The sequence below is a fragment of the Macaca mulatta genome, chromosome 6 (assembly GCF_049350105.2).
Source record: "Macaca mulatta isolate MMU2019108-1 chromosome 6, T2T-MMU8v2.0, whole genome shotgun sequence".
Classification (NCBI taxonomy): Eukaryota; Metazoa; Chordata; class Mammalia; order Primates; family Cercopithecidae; genus Macaca; species Macaca mulatta.
In genome coordinates this window covers 86,482,558-86,502,561 of record NC_133411.1, presented here as the reverse complement: position 1 = coordinate 86,502,561, position 20,004 = coordinate 86,482,558, and the positions used below count along the sequence as shown (strand labels likewise).

Genomic DNA, 20,004 nt, shown 5'->3' with positions numbered 1-20,004 from the left:
AATTTTCACCCTATCATATTTTCTCACTATTTCTAGCAGGTGTAAAGAATTCTTCTGAGTTGGCCCTTGAGTGAGAGATGATGAATAAAATGTTGTCTCTTACAGGACTGAGTCACCATAGTGGAGATTGGCAAGGGCTGGTCTGTTATTCCCAAAAGGTGTCAATTTTCAAAGTTGATAGCTACTTAAAAAAAAAAAAAAAAATCTGTCTAGATGCCAGCAACAAACATTGTTATTGAATGGGTAAACCACAGAACTGCAGTGCCTGATGGGATGAGAACATATAAAACTACAGAACCTACAAAGTGGAGACGAGGACGACCAGTCTGCTCTGTGGGTACTTCTGTAATGTGTAGGCGAGAGCACACTCTGTGGGCTGGGCAGTTAGTGCCCCCAGGAGTTAGTTCCCCCGGGGCCCATGTGATTGATGTTTGCTATAATTATCCACTGCAGCTCTTCAAGGGGTCAGCTTTTTTTTTTTTTTTTTTTTTTTTTTTGAGACGGAGTCTTGCTCTGTCGCCCAGGCTGGGGTGCAGTGGCCAGATCTCAGCTCACTGCAAGCTCCACCTCCCGGGTTTACGCCATTCTCCTGCCTCAGCCTCCTGAGTAGCTGGGACTACAGGCGCCCGCCACCTCGCCCGGCTAGTTTTTTGTATTTTTTAGTAGAGATGGGGTTTCACCGTGTTAGCCAGGATGGTCTCGATCTCCTGACCTCGTGATCCACCCGTCTCGGCCTCCCAAAGTGCTGGGATTACAGGCGGGGTCAGCTTTAAGAACACTGAATTCAGGCTTACTAGGGCCTGGGAATAAAAGGGATGCTGTAGGAGTGGGAGTCAGCCCAACTAGGGTTTTTTCAGATCTGGACTTCTGAAGAGTTTGTTTTCCTTCCTGACTCAGAGGAATGAAAGGTTGGAGGATGTTACAAAAAGGCCACATCGTCTGGGTGGGAACTGTCATTTGAACATAATTGCAGGAATATCTAGGATTCTTGACAGAAATTGTAGGAAGCCAGAGACTATAGATAGTATGTAGGTTAAAGGGAGAAGAAGGCCAAGATTGCCTGGGGTCCACTCTTCTGTAAAGTTGTAGAAGACTGGGAAGCTCCCCAGCTCCTCTCTTTCCCTTCACCCTCCAGAGCCCCCAAGCCCCACCCCCAAATACTTGTTTCCTTTGGGGTGTCTCCATCCTGACTCTTGCAGCTGGGGCACCCTCTAGACGTATGTTTTAATGTTTGTAGCCTCAGCTCAGAAGAAGGGCTCAACCCAAACCTACTCCCTGCCTTTCTGCCTGGGGCCGCCTTTTCTCCAGAGCCTCCTTCCATTGCACCCAGGAATCATTGCTGTGAAAGAACATCATAGCTTGGACCCCATGTAAGCCCTCACCTTGGTCCACTTGTGGGGTTCTCTCATGGCTCTTTTTATTTTTTTAGACAAAAAACAAATTTTTAAGGCAAGTTCTCACTATGTTACCCAGGCTGAGTAAACTCCTGTGCTCAAGGGATCCTCCTGCCTCAGCCTCCCAAGTAGCTGGGACTACAGGCATAACCGTGGCACCTGGCATTCTGTTGACTCTTTCTCTCTCTCTCTTTCTTTCTTTCTTTCTTTCTTTTTTTTTTTCTCTCTCTCTCTCTTTCTTTCTTTCTTGTCTTTCTTTCTGTCTTTCTTTCCGTCTTTCTTTCCATCTTTCTTTCTTTCTTTCCGTCTTTCTTTCTTCCTTCCTTTCTTCCTTTCTTCCTTTCTTGACAGAGTTTTGCTCTGTCACCCAGGCTGGAGTGCAACGGTAAGATCTCAGCTCACTGCAACCTCCACCTCCCGGGTTCAAGCGATTCTCCTGCCTCAGCCTCCTGAGTAGCTGGGATTATAGGTGCGTGCCACCACGCCACCATGCCTGGCTAATTTTTGTATTTTTAGTAGAGATGGGGTTTCACCATGTTGGTCAGGCTGGTCTTGAATTCCCAAACTCAGGTGATCCGCCCACCTTGGCCTCCCAAAGTGCTGGGATTAAAGGCGTGAGCCACCATGCCCAGCCTTGATGGCTCTTTCTATAGGCCCATCCCTCCACACCCCTTTAGTCTGGAACTTGTGCTGTGACAAATCCTGGTCTCCACAAACTATTTCTTAATTCCTCCCTTGGTCTCTGGATTTTGACTGAAATTGTTATTCTGTTGCCTTTAATTTCAAACTATCAGCCTGGAGAGGATCCTGGAGTTGATCAGGTCAGTCTCCTCATTGTACATGTAAGGAGGCATGGAGTCTATACCTGTAGCTCTCTACTCCCAATTTTGGGCAACCTTTCCTTGAGGCTTCTTTGCGGGAGTATTTAGGGACACTGATGGATAGTCTCTCCCTGCTCTTTTTCCTCAGATGGCTTGGTGTAATGTCCCCTGAGGGAGAAAGATAAACTGGATGACTTGCATAATTATATTATTACAAAGCATTTGCGCCGTAAAGTTTCCTGGCCATTCCACTTTTATCTGTGTTTAAGAGAAAAAATAATTCTTAATATTGAACCATCTTTGAAAATATCCTTTTAAATATAAAACTGGAAAAAGTAAGAATCTTTATTCAATGTCAAACAACTTCCTAGTTTGAAGTGGGTTGGTTTGCAGGTTGGTGTGATAGCATTGGCGAGGGGGTTGGCTTACAGTAAAAAAAGTTGGGAAATCAAGGAAGGATATTTATTTTTTTGGTACATTCTGGGTCTTTAAGGGGTGGGTGGGGAAAGGAGGGGGGAGATTTGTATCTTCATTTTGGGAATTCTGCTCTGGGCTGCCTGCCAGCTATAAATCTTCAAGTTAGAAATCTTCCACCCCGTGGCCGGGTGCAGTGGCTCATGCCTGTAATCCCAGCACTTTGGGAGGGCAAGGTAGGTGGATCACCTGAAGTCAGGAGTTCAAGACCAGCCTGACCAAAATGGAGAAATACCGTCTCTACTAAAAATACAAAATTAGCCGGGCATGGTGGTGCATTCCTGTAACCCCAGCTACTTGGGAGGCTGAGACAGGAGAATCGTTTGAACCCGGAAGACAGAGGTTGCAGTGAGCCGAGATCGAGCCCACTCCAGCCTGGGCAACAAGAGCGAAACTCTGTCTCCAAAAAAAGAAAAAGAAATCCTCCACCCCATGCCCCAGGTTCACAGAGAGCCCGGGTCTCCTTTGGGTTCTATAGCACAGGGGATCATGACTGATCTTTATCATTGCACAAAGGCTGGGAATAGTCATGGGATCTGTCAAGGGACTGCCCTGTACGTTTGTCAGGGAGGCAGAATGTGTGATCTCCAGGAAAGTTTGGACATGTTATTTAGAGATTTTCTGTGGTCTAGTGGACTTTGGCCAGCTTCAGAAGCATCTGCAGTGCCAGTGTTGAGGGGCACCTGCATTGTCTATTCTTCTGCCAGTGTGAAGGGGTTCTGAGCACTGTAGTGGTTCTGCAGGGAAACAGGGCATGGCTATTTTTTTTTTTTTTTTTTTTTGGCTGTCACCATGACTGCAGAGCACTGCTGGCATTTTGGCCGGGTTGGGGTGAGGTGGCAGCAGGCAGAGACAGTAAACACGCTGTGGTGTGTTAGACATTCTCCGTACAATAAAGCATTGTCTTAACCCAATGCTGTAAGTCTCCCTCTATCCCCACGGGAAATACTGAATTAAAGTCACACCTATCTTAGCCCAGGAAGAGGAGAGGTAACCCAGGAATTGTTTTATAGCAATTTGAGCTGTGTTCGCCAAACAGTGGTCTTTGTAATAGCCTGAATGCAGATAATAAGAATTTACTAGGCTTTAAGAGCTTATAAAAAAAAAACCTTTTCTTGATAATTCCAAGAAGAGTGTTGTATGGAGAAAGGCTACAACTGAATAAAGATCTTTTTTTTTTTCCTGCAACATCCACCTCCTGGGTTCAAGCGATTATTCTGCCTCAGCTTCTCGAGTAGCTGGGATTACAGGTGCCCCCCACCATGCCTGGCTAATTTTTACATTTTTAGTAGAGACAAGTTTCACCATGTTGGCCAGGCTGGTCTCGAATTCCTGACCTCAGGTGATCCGCCCGCCTCAGCCTCCCAAAGTGTTGGGATTACGGATGTGAGCCACCATGCCTGGCAACTGAATATAGATCTTAATGTAGGGTAACATCTACCTGTAGAAGTCACATGGCATTAGTGATGCTCTGAATGTAGTTCTTTTTAGAAGTAAAAAAACCGTCCCCATGTTAGGCCTCTTTGATGGTGAAGTGGCAAAGGAGCCCAAATAAAGAGCTTTGTTTTCTGGAAATTATGTTAATCCAAAGAATTTATAGAGTAGAATATTTACTCTTGAGGCTTTTTCTTTTTGAGATAGAGTCTCACTTTCTCACCCAGGCTAGAGTACGGTAGCGTGATCTCAGCTCACTGCAACCTCTGCCTCCTCAGTGTCAAGCGATTTTCCTGCCTCACCCTCCTGAGTAGCTGGGATTACAGCTGCCGGCCACCACACTTGGCTAATTTTGTATTTTTAGGAAAGACGGGGTTTCATGTTGGCCAGGTCTGGAACTCCTGACCTCAAAGGATCCACCCACCTCAGCCTCCCAAAGTGCTGGGATTACAGGTGTGAACCACACTGCACCTGGCCTATTCTGAGCCTCGTAAACAATGAATGTTACCTTTCAAATGAAAATTTATGATACTGATCTCTTCTTAAAATTAAAAACTTGTATTTTCCCCTCTGGAAACTATACACTGTACTAAATCAAAACTTGTATGCGCAGAATATGTGCCACTCTTTTTTTTTTTTTTTTGAGGCAGAGTACCTCTGTCACTCAGGCTGAAGTGCACCGGTGTGATCATGCTCGCTGCAACCTCCCAGGCTCAATCTAGTCTCCTGCTTCAGCCTCACCAGTAGCTAGGACCGCAGGCATGTGCCACCACACCTGGCTAATTTTTGTATATTTTGTAGAGACAAGGTTTTGCCATGTTGTCCAAGCTGGTCTCGCACTGCTGGGCTCAAGCGATCTGCCTGCCATAGCCTCCCAAAGTACTGAGATTACAGGTGTGAGCCACCACACCCAGCCGGGCCACTCTTTTTTTTTTTTTTTTTTTTTTTTTTTAAATTTAAGTTCTAGGGTACATGAGCACAACGTGCAGGTTTGTTACATATATATACATGTGCCATGTTGGTGTGCTGTACCCATTAACTCGTCGTTTACATTAGGTATATCTCCTAATGCTATCCCTCCCCCCTCCCCCCACCCCCCGACAGGCCCCAGTGTGTGATGTTCCCCACTCCCACCCTGTGTCCAAGTGTTTTCATTGTTCAGTTTCCACCTACGAGTGAGAACATGCGGTGTTTGGTTTTCTGTCCTTGCAATAGTTTGCTCAGAATGATGGTTTCTAGCTTCATCCGTGTCCCTACAAAAGACATGAACTCATCCCTTTTTATGGCTGCATAGTATTCCATGGTGTATATGTGCCACATTTTCTTAATCCAGTCTATCATTGATGGACATTTGGGTTGGTTCCAAGTCTTTGCTATTGTGAATAGTGCTGCAGTAAACATACACGTGCGTGTGTCTTTATAGCAGCACGATTTATAATCCTTTGGGTATATATCCAGTAATGGGATGGCTGGATCAAATGGTATTTCTAGTTCTAGATCCTTGAGGAATCTCCACTGTCTTCCACAATGGTTGAACGAGTTTACAGTCCCACCAACAGTGTAAAAGTGTTCCTATTTCTCCACATCCTCTCCAGCACCTGTTGTTTCCTGACTTTTTGATGATCGCCATTCTAACTGGTGTGAGATGGTATCTTATTGTGGTTTTGATTTGCATTTCTCTGATGGCCAGTGATGATGAGCATTTTTTCATGTGTCTGTTGGCTGTATGAATGTCTTCTTTTGAGAAGTGTCTGTTCGTATTCTTTGCCCACTTTTTGATGGGGTTGTTTGATTTTTTTTTCTTGTGAATTTGTTTAAATTCTTTGTAGATTCTGGATATTGGCCCTTTGTCAGATGGATAGATTGCAAAAATTTTCTCCCATTCTGTAGGTTGCCTGTTCACTCTGATGGTAGTTTCTTTTGCTGTGCAGAAGCTCTTTAGTTTAATTAGATCCCATTTGTCAATTTTGCCAGCCAGGCCACTCTTAAATGTCGGATCAGGTGTTGTGTTCCTTGGGTGCGCAGTCACCGGGAGATGTTTCTGTCTTTGTCTGACCAGGCACACAGGAGGTGGAGTGGCGTGGGTCTGGATTAGCATCCGTCGTTTCAAAGCAGAAATGAAAATGATGCTGTTGTGTTTGAGCGGATCACAAAAGAAGCAGCAAACTTGGATCTCAGTGGCTTCTGTATGAGGAAAGCGTTTTATTGTTTATCTCTGTCTCATTGATCTCTTCTCTCTTTGGGAAAGAGGATGAGATTGCACAGTGTTGCTCCATGGGGTTCGCTGGATTGAGATGAGTGTGTGTCCCACCTTCCCATGAGCAGACCAGCTTCTTGAGTACCAACACGCCCTGCCCATGTCAGGCCAGCTCAGAAGCTACCTGATGGCAAGATTGTTGCCTGTGTCAGTGAGTCCCCAGTGCTTAGAATCGGGCCTAACACGTAGTGGGCCTTCAGTAAATATTTGCTGAATCAATCTCTAAAGTTAGCTGGAACGCTAAGTATGGTATATATTTCTATTTGCTTAAAATGTTCTGTGTTTTTGTTTTGTGGAGACGAGGTCTTGCTGTGTTGCCCAGGCTCTTCTCAAACTCCTGGCCTCAAGGGATCCTCTTACCCACCCCTTCCTCTCAACGTGTTACAGGCATGAGCCACTACCTCTGGCCTGTTTTTGTTTTCAGAAAAAATAAATTATTTTGCCCCTGCAAGGCAAATTTTCTAACATTTTACCTTTCTAGGTCTCAGGGAAGTGGCAGAATTTTTTATTACATCGACTGCTACTCTGTTAAATTTCCAAACAGCAAGCCTTGTTCTGCTATAGACTATCACAGTAAATAACTGCGACTTTTGCTTTCACTCCCTTGCTTTCTGTTGCCATCTCTGGGTTCGTTGCTTTTGATTCCCTCTGAGCAAGACTAGTCAAAGGGAGGGAAAGAGAAAGTGAAATTAGAAAACTATTCTAACATTTGAGGGAGGAGAGGCAAAAAGCAATACTGAAAACCAAGATATCTTACTTCTCTACCTACAAACTTCTTTGCATAAAATGATCTAATGCAATCCGTGTAAAATGATATCAACTATAGAATCAGCCAGCCAATTTTGGAATAAGGAGAGATATTAAAATAGATTGCTTTGATTTAAGTCACCTGAACGGTAGGTTACACCGCGGCTCTCGTCAGAGTACTGGCCAGCCGGCTTTCCCCTTCGTTCCATGTTAATACGCCCAGCTGACTTTTGTTTGTTTCTTAGTTTGACATCAACAACAAGATCGAGTTCCGACGCTCTGCAGGGGCGATATGCAGCTCCTGAACTGGAAGTAAGTTCATTTCCTTTTCCTGTTCTGCTTCATCTCAGAAGATCCATTTCTCAGGAGGACCTTTTGTGTTTGTGTCTTTATCAATCTGCATTCCATGATCCTGTTTTTCTGCTTGGGAAAAAAGAGATTTTTGTATAGAAAAATAAATGCTGGCCGGATGTGGTGGCTCACACTTGTAATCCCAGCACTTTGGGAGGCTGAGGCGGGTGGATCACCTGAGGTCAGGAGTTCAAGACTAGCCTGGCCAACATGGTGAAACCCCATCTCTACTAAAAATACAAAAATTAGCCAGGTGTGGTGGCACACACCTATAGTCCGAGCTACTTGGGAGGCTGAGACACGAGATTCACTTGAACCCTGGTGGCAGAGGTTGCAGTGAGCCAAGATCATACCACTGCACCCCAGCGTGGGCAACAGAGTGAAACTTTGACTCAAAAAAATAAAAGAAAAAGGAAAAATAAATGCTTTCCTGCTTTCCTTTGTATGCTATGGGATTAAAATGAATCAGTCCATTCTTGATTTTCTGTAAGAAAGCTGGCCTTTTGGGTGGCATCCTGCCACTCGCCCCCAAACAGAGGCTTGGGTAACCTTGTCAGGCTGCACCCTGCGCTCTTCCCTTGCCATGATGGGGTCTGGGTGGGTTTTATTTTAACTTCTGATCCATCCACCTGTTTCATACTTGTCTGTGCCCTCCATACACAGCATGGCTGTGAGATTATGTAATAACTGTTTGGAAGGAAGGAGAGAGGAAAGGGAAGGAACTGTATCTGCTCTGCCTGACGCTGTTGAACGCTGTTGACACTGTTGAACTGAATGTCAGTTCCATCAGGTGAGCGTTTTGTCAGGTAGAGTGTTATGAACAATACATTGGTTGCCTGCACATTCAGAGCCTCCAGGTGTTCAGCAGGTGCCTATCAGTCAACAAAATGTCTGTTACTTTCTTAATTGTGCAAAGGTCTTTCTGGGGCTCTCATCTACCAACATCAGAAGGGTCTAATCAGATGGAGGCAGCCAGGGAAAGACTCAGCTGTGACCCAAGAATGAAAAGAACCAGGGGTTCCAAGCATGACTAAGACTTACAGCACTTGCTATGTCCCAGGCACTGTTCTAAGTTCTTCCTATGTGATTTCACTTAATCCTCATAAAAACCCAGTGACGTGCTGTTACCTCCATTTTACAGAGGGGAAAACCAGCAGAGTGAAGTCATTTAAGCCTCACAGGTTTTGATTTGCCAGAATGCAAACCGTGTACTCTGGCCCCAGAGTCTGTATTCTTGACCACTGCTGCCCAGGAGCTGAGCTGCTGAACCCTGGTTCTTCCTGCTGACTGGGGGCAGCTGGCATCCGGCCACCGCGTGCGTTCTAATAGCTTTCCATGGATGGAAAAGCCCTGGTGTCTGTCCAGATATGGGCACTTTACTCTGCAGCTGGATGTCTGGGGATGGGATGGTCTCTCTTGCACCTGACCTGGAGATAGTGAGCCATTATGAAGGGTTGTCAGTCTGCCAGCATCATTCTCCAACTCTTTCTGTTGCCCAAAGGAGAAAACTGTGCTGAGTTTGAATAGGTTACTGCCTATTATACAGAAGAGAATGGTCTGTAGAGGAGGTGTTTGTTCTCACCATTGACTAGGTGACCACCTGCTGAGGTTGTATGGTTATGGTTTCAATGTCCCTATTGTGTACAGAGTTCAAGCTCAAAGAACAGCAAGTCTCCAAGTTAGATTGAAGAGAGGATGTTTTTCTTCTCAGTCCAAGGGAAAATGTCCTAGTGTTTCCTTCTGAACTGGAGAGCATGCAGGATGGAAGTTGGTTTGCTCTCCTGCATCACATTTCACAGGATACAACTTTGAAAGTGAGAGTTCATAGTTTCTTACAGTAACTTGAGCTTCAAAAGAACTAAGACCTCAGCATACCATGTCTTGGGCCCACTGAATGAATTAGTGGTTTTTAGACCATGCCACTTAATCCAAGCTCCTGTTAAGGCTAATACCCCTCTGTTAAAGGTTTCCTTGTCAAGCAGGGAAACAAGGGCTTGGCCTTGATATGCAAATGAGATGAAGGCTCAAGCTCTCATATTCTCATCCTTGGCTCATCTGTTCTTTGTAGTTGAAATATCTTCAGCCACAAAGTGCTAAGGGCACTGCACTTCCCAGGCAGTCTTCATACTGTGTTTACCAGAGTCTTTCTGAAATCACGTACTTTTTTTCTTTTCTTTTTATTTTATTTTTTTGAGACAGGGCCTCTGTCACCCAGGCTGGAGTGCAGTGGTGGGATCACAGCTTACTGCAGCCTCAAACTCATAGGCTTAAGCAGTCTTCCTCCCTCAGCCTCCCAAATAGCTGGGAATACACATAACCTGATTTTTAAAAATTAAGTTTATTGTTTTGAGTAGGTAAGAAATAATGGCTGGGCGCGGTGGCTCACGCCTGTAATCCCAGCACTTTCAGAGGCCGAGGCGGGCAGATCACCTGAGGCCTGGAGTTCGAGACCAGCCTGACCAACATGGAGAAACCCTGTCTCTACTAAAAATACAAAATTAACCAGGTGTGGTGGCACATGTCTGTAATCCCAGCAACTCAGGAGGCTGAGGCAGGAGAATTGCTTGAACCTGGGAGGCAGAGGTTGCAGTGAGCCAAGATCGTGCCATTGCACTCCAGCCTGGGCAATAAGAGTGAAACTCCATCTCAAAAAAAAAAAAAAAAAAGAAAGAAAAAGAAAAGAAATAATGATTTAAAAAATTCACAAGGTACCAGAGATGCCTCAAAGGCAAGCATTCCCTCCATCCCTGTCCACGGCCCATGCAACAGCTTGATTTTGATAGGAAACATGGGTAGGCTGCTTCCAGATTCCTTCGCTTTATTATTTCAGATTCTACTGGCTTCACCAAGCTCCTAGACACCACGTTACCTATTGTGAATCATGGATCTTGGCATCCCCATCCTGCATTCGTCTGTCCCAGCTCTGACACTAAGCTAGTTTGGTGACTTTGGCCAGTTAACCTGCCTGACCCCAGTTTCCTCAGCTGTACGCAGGATAATAATAAGCCCAATGCAAAGGTCAAAGAGGATTGAATGAAATAGCATTGAAGGCAAAGCACGAGAAGGGAACGCCGGGGGAGTGGGGCTCTTGTCACATTCACTGGGTTTCACATTAAGTTCTCCAGAAGCAGAGGCTGAGGCAGTTTGTTGTGTGGGATATTTATTAAAAATCAGCACATGTGGAGGGAGAAGGGGAAGGAGGCAAAATTGGGCAGAGGGTGAAGTTGAAGGACAGTGCAGCTGGACAAAGCCTCCCTAACCCCAGGGACCATGATGGCACAGCCTTTACCCTTGCCGTGATCAGCCATTCCGTGGCGGTTACCCAAGAAGGGTAAAGGAGCTGCTGTCTCAAGGCTCTGCTGCCAGCATTCATGGTAGCAGGAAAAAGCATCAAGTCCATGGATGAGGATCTCTGGCACATCTCCCTCCATGGTGTTTCCTGTCACCAATGCCCAGCACACCTGGGAAAGAACAGTCCACATCTTTTGAAGGGATACATGCAATTCAGGGCCTGGGAGGTTGTTCAAATAAGGGTTACTGCTGCCTTACTGAGGTGGACTAGAAATAGAACACAAGCCGCCTGACTGTTGCTTTTGCTTTCACAGATAGCCCGCTGTTGTTTTTGCTTCAGTCCTGGTGGAGAGGGTAAGCAGAGTACTTTTATTCTTTTCATCTGTGTGACACTGCAGTCCTATAGCTCTAATCTGTTGTCATTTGGGATTCAGACACAAATAACTTGAATAGTAAGGGGAAATTTATTCTAAAGCTGATTGACTGCTTATATACTTTTCACATTCTTCCTGAAGGATAGCTGAGTTTAGTTTGTGTTGTTATTCTGGTAGGGAGAATCAGTCCAAATTTTGGTTTATATGTAAGTTAAATTATACAGTGAGATTTAGAGAATCAGAAAGCACATTTTAAAAAAAGGAATGATTTGGAAAATACCAAGAGGTCCTGATACCTTATTTTGGGGACATTTCATTCCTTCACCTTACTTTCCTTCTTGGATTGGAGGATTCCAAGGGCTTAAGAACTAACTCTTGTTTTACTCTCTCTCAGTTTCTGCAAAGCTTATAGTAAGTTTTACGTCTTTAGGGGTTTTTAAGGGTTCTCTTTCTGTTAAAATAAATGTGGCAGACCAGGCGCAATGGCTTATGCCTATAATCCCAGCACTTTGGGAGGTTGAGGCAGGTGGATCACCTGAGGTCAGGAGTTTGAGACCAGCCTGGCCAACATGGCGAAACCCTGTCTCTACTAAAAAATAATACAAAATTAGCCTGGCCTGGTGGCGTGCGCCTGTAATCCCAGCTACTCAGGAGGCTGAGACAGGAGAATGTCTTGAACCTGGGAGGCGGAGGTTGCAGTGACCCATGATCGCACCACTGTACTCCAGCCTGGGCAAAAAGAGCAAAACTCCATCTCAAAAAATAAATAAATAAAAACAAATGTGGCATTAGGTAACTCTTCCTATTATGGGAGTTGCTAGGGTGGGGTGGGGGTTTTGTGCTTAGGGCACAGATTGAAGTTGCCAGAGGGTACAGATGGCTTTCTGGCATCTTTTCTACTGACAGCCCTGTAGAATTAGCAAGTGTGGCTTTGCTGGATGGTAAACACACACATTCACTCACTGAGCCTGGGCTCCCTTTGTGCTTCACAGACACTGAAGAGCAGCAGCAGGGGAAGGAGGGACCCCGGGTCATTTATGACGAGAAGAAAGGCACCGTCTACATCTACTCCTACTTCCACTTCGTGTTCTTCCTGGCTTCCCTGTATGTGATGATGACCGTCACCAACTGGTTCAAGTGAGTGGCCCATTTGCTTGGGTATTTTTGAAGTGAAGTCTTAAAGTTAAGAGTTAAGTGCTGTTCATGTTTGTTTGTTTGCGAAGGAGTCTCACTCCGTTGCCCAGGTGGAGTGCAGTGGCACAGTCCTGGCTCACTGCAACCTCTGCCTCCCGGGTTCAAGCGATTCTCGTGCTTCAGCCTCCCGAGTAGCTGGGATTACATGCACACGCCACCATGCCTAGCCAATTTTTGTATTTTTAGTAGAGACGGGGTTTCGCCGTGTTGGCCAGGCTGGTCTTGAACTCCTGACCTCAAGTGATCCACCTGCCTTGGCCTCCCAAAGTGCTGGGATTATAAGCGAGTTCCGAGTTTTAACAGTGGACGGGTATGTTTTAACCCTGGAAACTGGTGATGCTATGGCAACTTTAAGAAAATGGAAGGTTAGCTCTATATGGACAGTCTGGAAAACATGGTAATGGAGGAAAAATGGGAATTCCTAAGCATTCATCTGCCTTTCAGAAAGAGAAAATATCCCTTTTTTTCTACTTCAAATTTTGTATATGTTCTTCCCCATTTTTCTTCATTTTCATCACAAAAGTTGGAAACATCTTTTTTTAAAATACAAACTAAATGTGTAATTATGAAAAGTAACAATGTGGTACCCCCACCCACCTCTACTCCCCCCACACAGATAACCACTGCTAGGATGTGTATTCCTTTTCTGTGCATTTATAAACCTACGTAATTTTTTTTTTTTTTTTTAGATGGAGTCTTGCTCTGTCGCCCAGACGGGAGTGCAGTGGCGCAATCTCGGCTCACTGCAACCTCCGCCCCTGGGTTCAAGTGATTCTCCTGCCTCAGCCTTTCTAGTAGCTGGGACTACAGGCACTGCTACCACGCTGGCTAATTTTTTTTTTTTTTTTTTAGTAGAGATGGGATTTCACCATATTGGCCAGGCTGGTCTTGAACTCCTGACTTTGTGATCCACCCGCCTCGGCCTCCCAAAGTGCTGAGATTACAGGCATGAGCCACCGCACCTGGCTAATTTTTTTTTTTTAATGTAAATGTTATTGTACATGTTTTCCCCTGGAGGCTTTTTTTTTTTTTTAACTTGGCAGTACATGATTGACCTGACCTTCCCTGTCACTATACAGAGGTTCATACTTTTTCTGCAGGTCCACAGCTTCGGTTGTATCATAATTTGTTTGACTGCTAAGTTAAGCTTAGACATGTAGGCTTGTTGTACTTCTTTTTATCATTCATTCAACAGATGTGCAAGTGGCTCCTATGTGCCACACGGTTCTAGGAGGCAGGGTTTATAGTCTAGCGGGAGAGACAGACTATGATCCAAGTCAAATATGGTGTGTTAGATGGTGATGACTATTGGGGAGAAAAATAAAATGAGCAAAGGGAATTGGGGTAGGGGTGGTGGGAGTGGTGGTTTCAAGCACAGTGAGTGGAGAGATTCTTCCTGAAGGAGGAGAGGAGAAGGGAGCTTTAATGCTTCTCAATGATGCTGTGGGAACTGCTGGAAATTTTTGGCTTGGGAAGCTTAAGAAAAGATGGAGAAAGCTATAATTAAAAAGGCAGATAATAACAAATGTCGAGGAAGTGGAGAAATTGGAAACCTCTTACATTGCTGGTTTGAATGTGAAATCTACTTTGGAAAAGAGTTTGGCAGCTCCTTAAACAATTAAACATTGAGTTACAATGTAATCCAGCTCTTCCACTCCTGAGCGTGTACCGAAGACAAAAAGAAAACTAGGTCCACAAAACTTACACAGGGATGTTCATACCAGCATCAATTATAATAGTCAAAAAGGGGAAACATCCCAAATGACCATCACCTGGTGACTGCGTAGAACAAGATGTGCTGTATCCATACAATAAGACACTAGTTAGCAATAAAAAGGAATGAAGGACTGACACATGCTACCACATGGCTGAGACTTGGAAATGGTACGTGAGGCAAAAAAACCACACACAAGAGGCCATGTGATTCCTTTTATATCAACTGTCTGGAATAGGCAAATCCATAGAGACGGAAAGTAGATTGGTGAATGCCGGGGATGGGCCGGGGGGCCATGGGGAAGGGGAGAGCACCTAAGAGGTGCGTGGTTTCTTTTGGGGGTGATGAGAATGTTTGGAAACGGATTGTGTTGATGGTAGCACAAGTCTGTGTATGAATGCATTAAAAGCCGTTGAGTTGTACATTACAAATGGAATGTGAATTAGCGAATTGTATCTCAGTATGTTCCTGCTTTGACCGCGGCTGGGTCTCTTGTTTCCACAGTTACGAAAGTGCCAACATCGAGAGCTTCTTCAGCGGAAGCTGGTCCATCTTCTGGGTCAAGATGGCCTCCTGCTGGATATGCCTGCTGTTGTACCTGTGTACGCTGGTCGCTCCCCTCTGCTGCCCTACCCGGGAGTTCTCTGTGTGACGATATCAGCGGTCCCCTGGGCTTTGTGGGCCTACAGCCTGGAAAGTGCCATCTTTTGAACAGTGTCCCCGGGGGTTAAGCAGGGACTGGTGCCCTGTGCCTGAGTGGGTCTGAAAAGGCTGTGAGGAAAAAAAAAAAAAAAAAAAAAAATCTCCTGATTAACTTTTTACTTTTGAAATTCAAAAAGAAACTACCAGTTTGTCCCAAAGGAATTGAAATTTTCAACCAAACTGATCACGGTTGAAATATCTTACCCCTAGAAACTGGATACTGGTTATGTTGACTTCCTTCTGCATGTTTTTGCCAAAACAGAATTTGAGAGACAGCATCTTTTCACAGGGATACCTGTGAAATACCTTGTGTGGCCAGTCGTTCTCATCCTTGGAATAGAAAATATGCCAAAATCTTGAGTCCCCAGCCCCTAACAGAATCCAGACCCCTCTCACTCACTTCCGCCTCTTAGAGCCTTGTCCCCAGGCGGCTTTGAGGACAGGACTCAGCCTGCAGGGCCCCTGGTATTTATAGGGTGCAAGAGGTGGCACCTGCTTTTCAACTGTACCCTCAGTGCCCCCTCCTCATGGCCCCTAAACATCTCCTTTTGAGGTTGTGATGCTGGGAATCACAGACTTCACTCTCTGCCTGCACCCTTCCCCGAGGTCTCATCTTTTCTGGGTCCCACGTCTTTGTAATAATGTGAAAAAGCACAATTTGCCTGGTCACCCCCCGACGTGGTTCTCCACCATATTATCACTACCTGATCCAAGTTACCGCAATAAGTACGGCGCTTATTTATGGTGTTATTCACACGATTATAGAACAAGATTCATGTTTTCTTTGCCTAAGCAACAGAGGGCTATCATTCTTACTTGTCTGTGCTGTTAATAATGATAATACTTTTAGGACCTTAACTGAAAAGCTGCTTCGTGTTGAAGCCCGCTGCATGCACTGCTCTTTCAGGTGTTGAGGCCAGCCCCTCAGTTTCTTCTCCACCTTGAGGCCTTTGAAACTGTAAAAGCAGAAGACGTTTTGTGTTCTGGATCTGTAATGTGACCATACCATTCAGGTTCATTCTGGCATCCTTGGAGTAGATTCGCTAACATGAGAATTTCTGAGGTGAGGATCTCAGACACACTGACCAGAGGAAGCCTGTTAGGTAACATGTGGGAGTGGCCGAATATACTTAAAGAGAGGTGGGCAGAGGCAGGTGGATCGCTTGAGGTCAGGAGTTCAAGACCAGCCTGGCTAACACAGTGAAACCCCATCTCTACTAAAAAGAGAAAAATTAGCCGGGCATGGTAGCGTGTGCCTGTAATCCCAGCTACTCGGAGGCTGAGGCATGGGAATCACTTGAACCTGGGAGGCGGAGGTTGCAGTGAGCCAAGATCACACTCCACAGGAATTTCCAAAATCCATACTTGCAAAGTAATACAGAAACGTGACTTTTGGCAGCTACCTAAGATGATGCCTATTTTCAGCATTGATGTTCTCAGGCAGGGAAAAGGTTTACTTGCTGGAAACTCCTGTTAGAATTTCATTCGGGATGAAAAGAATCTTCTCACGCTCTCTGGGAGTGAGGATCTAAGAATAAAAGGCTCAGCCTAGTCATTTTTTTCTGTGCTCTACTGTATGAGTTGGGCAGAATTGAGTGCCACCTAAGCTGAGCTTCCGTGTGCCAAAATGCTGGTGGGTGAAATTAGTGAAATTCTTTCTGTTCATTCCTTTGCCTTCTCCCAAGAAAACCCATGGGGAAACAAATTACAGGGGATGAATTCCTTTAGAACTTTCCCTACTTAAGAGTGTTTGAGATTCAGTTTCAAAAGGCACTCCATCTGTGTGTGTGGTTAAGAGAGCCTTGTTTTGTAAAGTCCATTAAATTTCGTTTTGTAGGGCAGGAGCTCTGTACTTAGCAGTTCAAAGATTGATCCGGAGTCACAAAATGAAAGGCTAACTGGTTCCCCAAGGAACCAGTTAGGGTACAGGAGCTCCGTGGGCCAAGAATGGGCTCAGGGAGTGGGGCTGCGTGTCATCCACAGTAGCTGTGTTGCAGTGGCCTAGGGCCTTGGAGGTTGTCTTTAGGAAACACCCTGAGGAGAAGCAGATCAGGGGCCCAGGCAGTATTGTGACTAGTTTCATTGTTTTCCTCCTGCTGAGGTCTAGCAGAGCCTTTACTTTGTCTTCTTGACTGGGTCTGGCTGCCAGCTGGTGTGATTTGAGAAACTGACCTTACGCTCAGTCAAGGTCAAGCTGACAAGGCCTTGGATTCCTTGGCTGGCCGTGGCTGGCCCTTTCCTCTGCAGAAAGCAGCTCAGGGAAGCCCAAGCAAGGGAGTGTGGCCGGTGGAAGGCCCTCGTCACTTCCTTCTGGAGCCAGCCCAGCCACCCCATGTTTTCCAGATGCGTGAGTCTGGTTTGTGACATCCCGTTCCCTTCTGCTGGTTGGTCTAATGCAAGAGGGAGAGTTACAGTTGCTCTGAATTTTATTCTCAGCTGAAAATGTTAGCACATGTATCTGGATGAACAAAAGAGATGTGGATGTATCTGAGGATGAGGGACTGTCAATGCAAAGTTAATGTTAATGGTTATTAATTGTGATATACAATTCTCAGGCAAGGAGTCAACATTACTGGATTTAAAGAACCTATAGTTTTGTGCAATTGTGATTTAAGAAACTGGAAACATTGTGCCAATGGCTTTGACTTGCTCTAACAATGGTGTTCATTTGATTAACTCACTGATATCTTTTAAAAATAATAGACATTTGCTTCCTATACCTTTTTGTACATGACTTAAAGAGTATATTCCCAGAAGCTGCTGGTCAGACACATTTAGGGATGACAGATGAAGAGGATTTTTTAAAGCTGCATGTGAATATCTCCTCTGTGTCATTTGTCTGATGTAGAAAAGTTTTCCCCTCATTTTTATGAGTAAAAACACTAAGTGGGTGGCGAGGGGTGGGGGTTTTTATGGGAGTGTCATAGCGAGGCATGTTACCTGACTGGAGGCTAGAGGCTGTTTCCATTATAAGCCTTCGGAAACCCAACCACGTCTTTCCTGGGTCTAGCTTTTTTTTAAATACTCGTTGGTTACTTTTATTTTTGCCCCCAATTTCTTGGGCAAAAAGCTTCTTCATTTTGTCTGAAGAAATTGTTTGCCAGAGGTATTTGGAGCCTCTCTGAAGGGGAGATAGAGTGGGGGTGGGCTGTGGGGAAGGTGGAGTTATTGGGGTTTTGGGGTTCTGTTTCCATACAACATTGTTTATTTCTGATTCCTCAGAAGATCCTTCATTATGAATAACTTCAGTGTAATGTTAATTTCCCACCCTGTGCCAAAATTGTCATCTTTGGCCTTTTTTATTTTTTTATTTCTTTTTTTTTTTTTTTTGGAGATGGGCTCACTCTGTCACCCAGGCTGGAGTGCAGTAACATGATCTTGACTCATGGCAGGCTCGACCTCCTGGGCTCAAGGACCACCTCCCAAGTAGCTGAGACCACAGGTTTGCACCATCACACCTGGCCAGTTTTTATTTTTTTGTAGAGGTGGGGTTGTCCAGGCTGGTCTCAAAACTCCTGAGCTCAAGCAATGTGCCCGCCTTGGCTTCCCAAAGTGCTGGGATTACAGGCATAAACCACTGCACGCAGCCTACCCTCTGCCTTTTTAAGATGACGTATTTATTTAATTTTTGCCATCATTGGTGCTTCACCTTCCTGCGAAGGAAATTCCAGAGCCTGTATTTAAGCTGCCTAGGCTTTTACCCTCCCTTTATTGCCTTTCTAAATAGTATCTCATTTGGTGTACTCTAGTATCCTATACCTCTTGGAAGTGAAAGAGGACCCAACCTACAACTAAGAAGGGACAAACCTTGAACTTAGTAAGACCTTACACACCCAGAAAGAACATGGGCCCTCCTTCTTCAGGGACAATGCAGGAGCCACTTGGCCTGCGGAATTTTCTGAAGGCTATTTTCTGTAACTTGCTAGTTAACTTAGTTTTGCATTTCAGACAGAGGTGTGCTCTGTAATGTTGGGCCTTTGACTTCACAGGACTGGAGAGCTGTCCACACAGATGTTTAGACCTTTCTCTCTCTCTCTCTCTTTTTTTTTTCTTCCTCAACAAATCTTTCACAGAGGCAGTCATTTTGAAAGGTTGAAATATTTGGCCTTTACCAAAGAGCTTTTTTTTTTCCTTAAGCAAAATCCTTTCAGAAAGAAACAAATGGGGAAGGGCAGATTAAGAATGCATATGTCCCAACCCACTTCTATAGGAGTTTAATCATATTCACATGAGCAAAATTATGGAAGAACTCTTTAAGGTAATCCTTTGGGATAAAGGATCCTGGGACATTCTCTCAGGTAAAGAAAGATTACAGCAGATGCGTAATATATGTCTCGAGAGCTATTTATAAGAAATTTAAGAGGATTGTTTTGTTTTCCTTTATTAAAGATTTAAGCCTTTTTTACTTTGCAAAAAGAAAACTACAAAAGTTTTATAGATATAACTTTGCTAATTTTTTAAACTTTTCTGAAACAATTAGCTGTAGCCAAATTATGTGGTTACGTTTTGCTACGTTAGAATTTGAAAATGCAGTATGTCTGGTAAATCTACTGTTTGAAATTTATAATTGTCTCTGATATGATTAGAATTTTGGTAACTTTTAAACGTTGTTTTCCCCCTTTAGTCATGGACTTCTATTTGTTTTTTAGTGTTAATTTTTCTATACAGCATCTGAATTGACTAGGCTTTTCCTATGTAAAAAACTCAAAACTTGTTAACTCTGTACTTTAATAAAATTTGAAATTAAAACTATGTTGTTTTTTTCTCTTCTGCTAGATACATATATAATTAAAGTACTCAAGTTAGTGGTTTCGCAGAGATGTTGCCTTCAGATGTTAATGAGGTCTCTCTTCAGTTTCATGGAGTATATGCTGATCCCTTAATTGACAAATAAAAGATACATATCTGTGGTGTGCAACATGATGTTTTGAAATATGTATATATTCAGGAATAACCAAATCATGCTAATTAGCATATGTATTACCTCATGTTTTTGTGCTGAGAACATTTAAAAGCTCACAGTAATTTTTTTTTTTTTTTTTTTTTTGGAGACAGAGTCTTGCTCTGTCACCCAGGCTGGGGTGCAGTGGCGTGATCTCGGCTCACTGCAACCACCACCTCCCAGGCTCAAGCGATTCTCCTGCCTCAGCCTCCCAAGTAGTTGGGATTACAGGCATGTGCCACCATGCCCAGGTAATTTTTGTATTTTTAGTAGAGATGGGGTTTCGCTATGTTGGCCAGGCTGGTCTTG

General features: G+C 44.5%; 1 protein-coding gene across 3 annotated transcripts in view; it reads left to right on the top strand.

Moving 5' to 3' along the window:
* SERINC5 (serine incorporator 5) overlaps positions 1-19,502 on the top strand; it is a 121,013-nt gene extending 101,511 nt beyond the window's left edge. For all 3 annotated transcript variants that reach the window (XM_015140335.3, XM_078004939.1, XM_078004938.1), the window contains exons 9-12: positions 7,373-7,439; positions 11,084-11,123; positions 12,136-12,280; positions 14,556-19,502. In XM_015140335.3, the coding sequence (XP_014995821.2) occupies positions 7,373-7,439; positions 11,084-11,123; positions 12,136-12,280; positions 14,556-14,703 (400 nt within the window). In that variant the 3' untranslated portion in view covers positions 14,704-19,502. The remainder of the gene's footprint in view (positions 1-7,372; positions 7,440-11,083; positions 11,124-12,135; positions 12,281-14,555) is intronic.
* Positions 19,503-20,004: the final 502 nt, after the last annotated feature.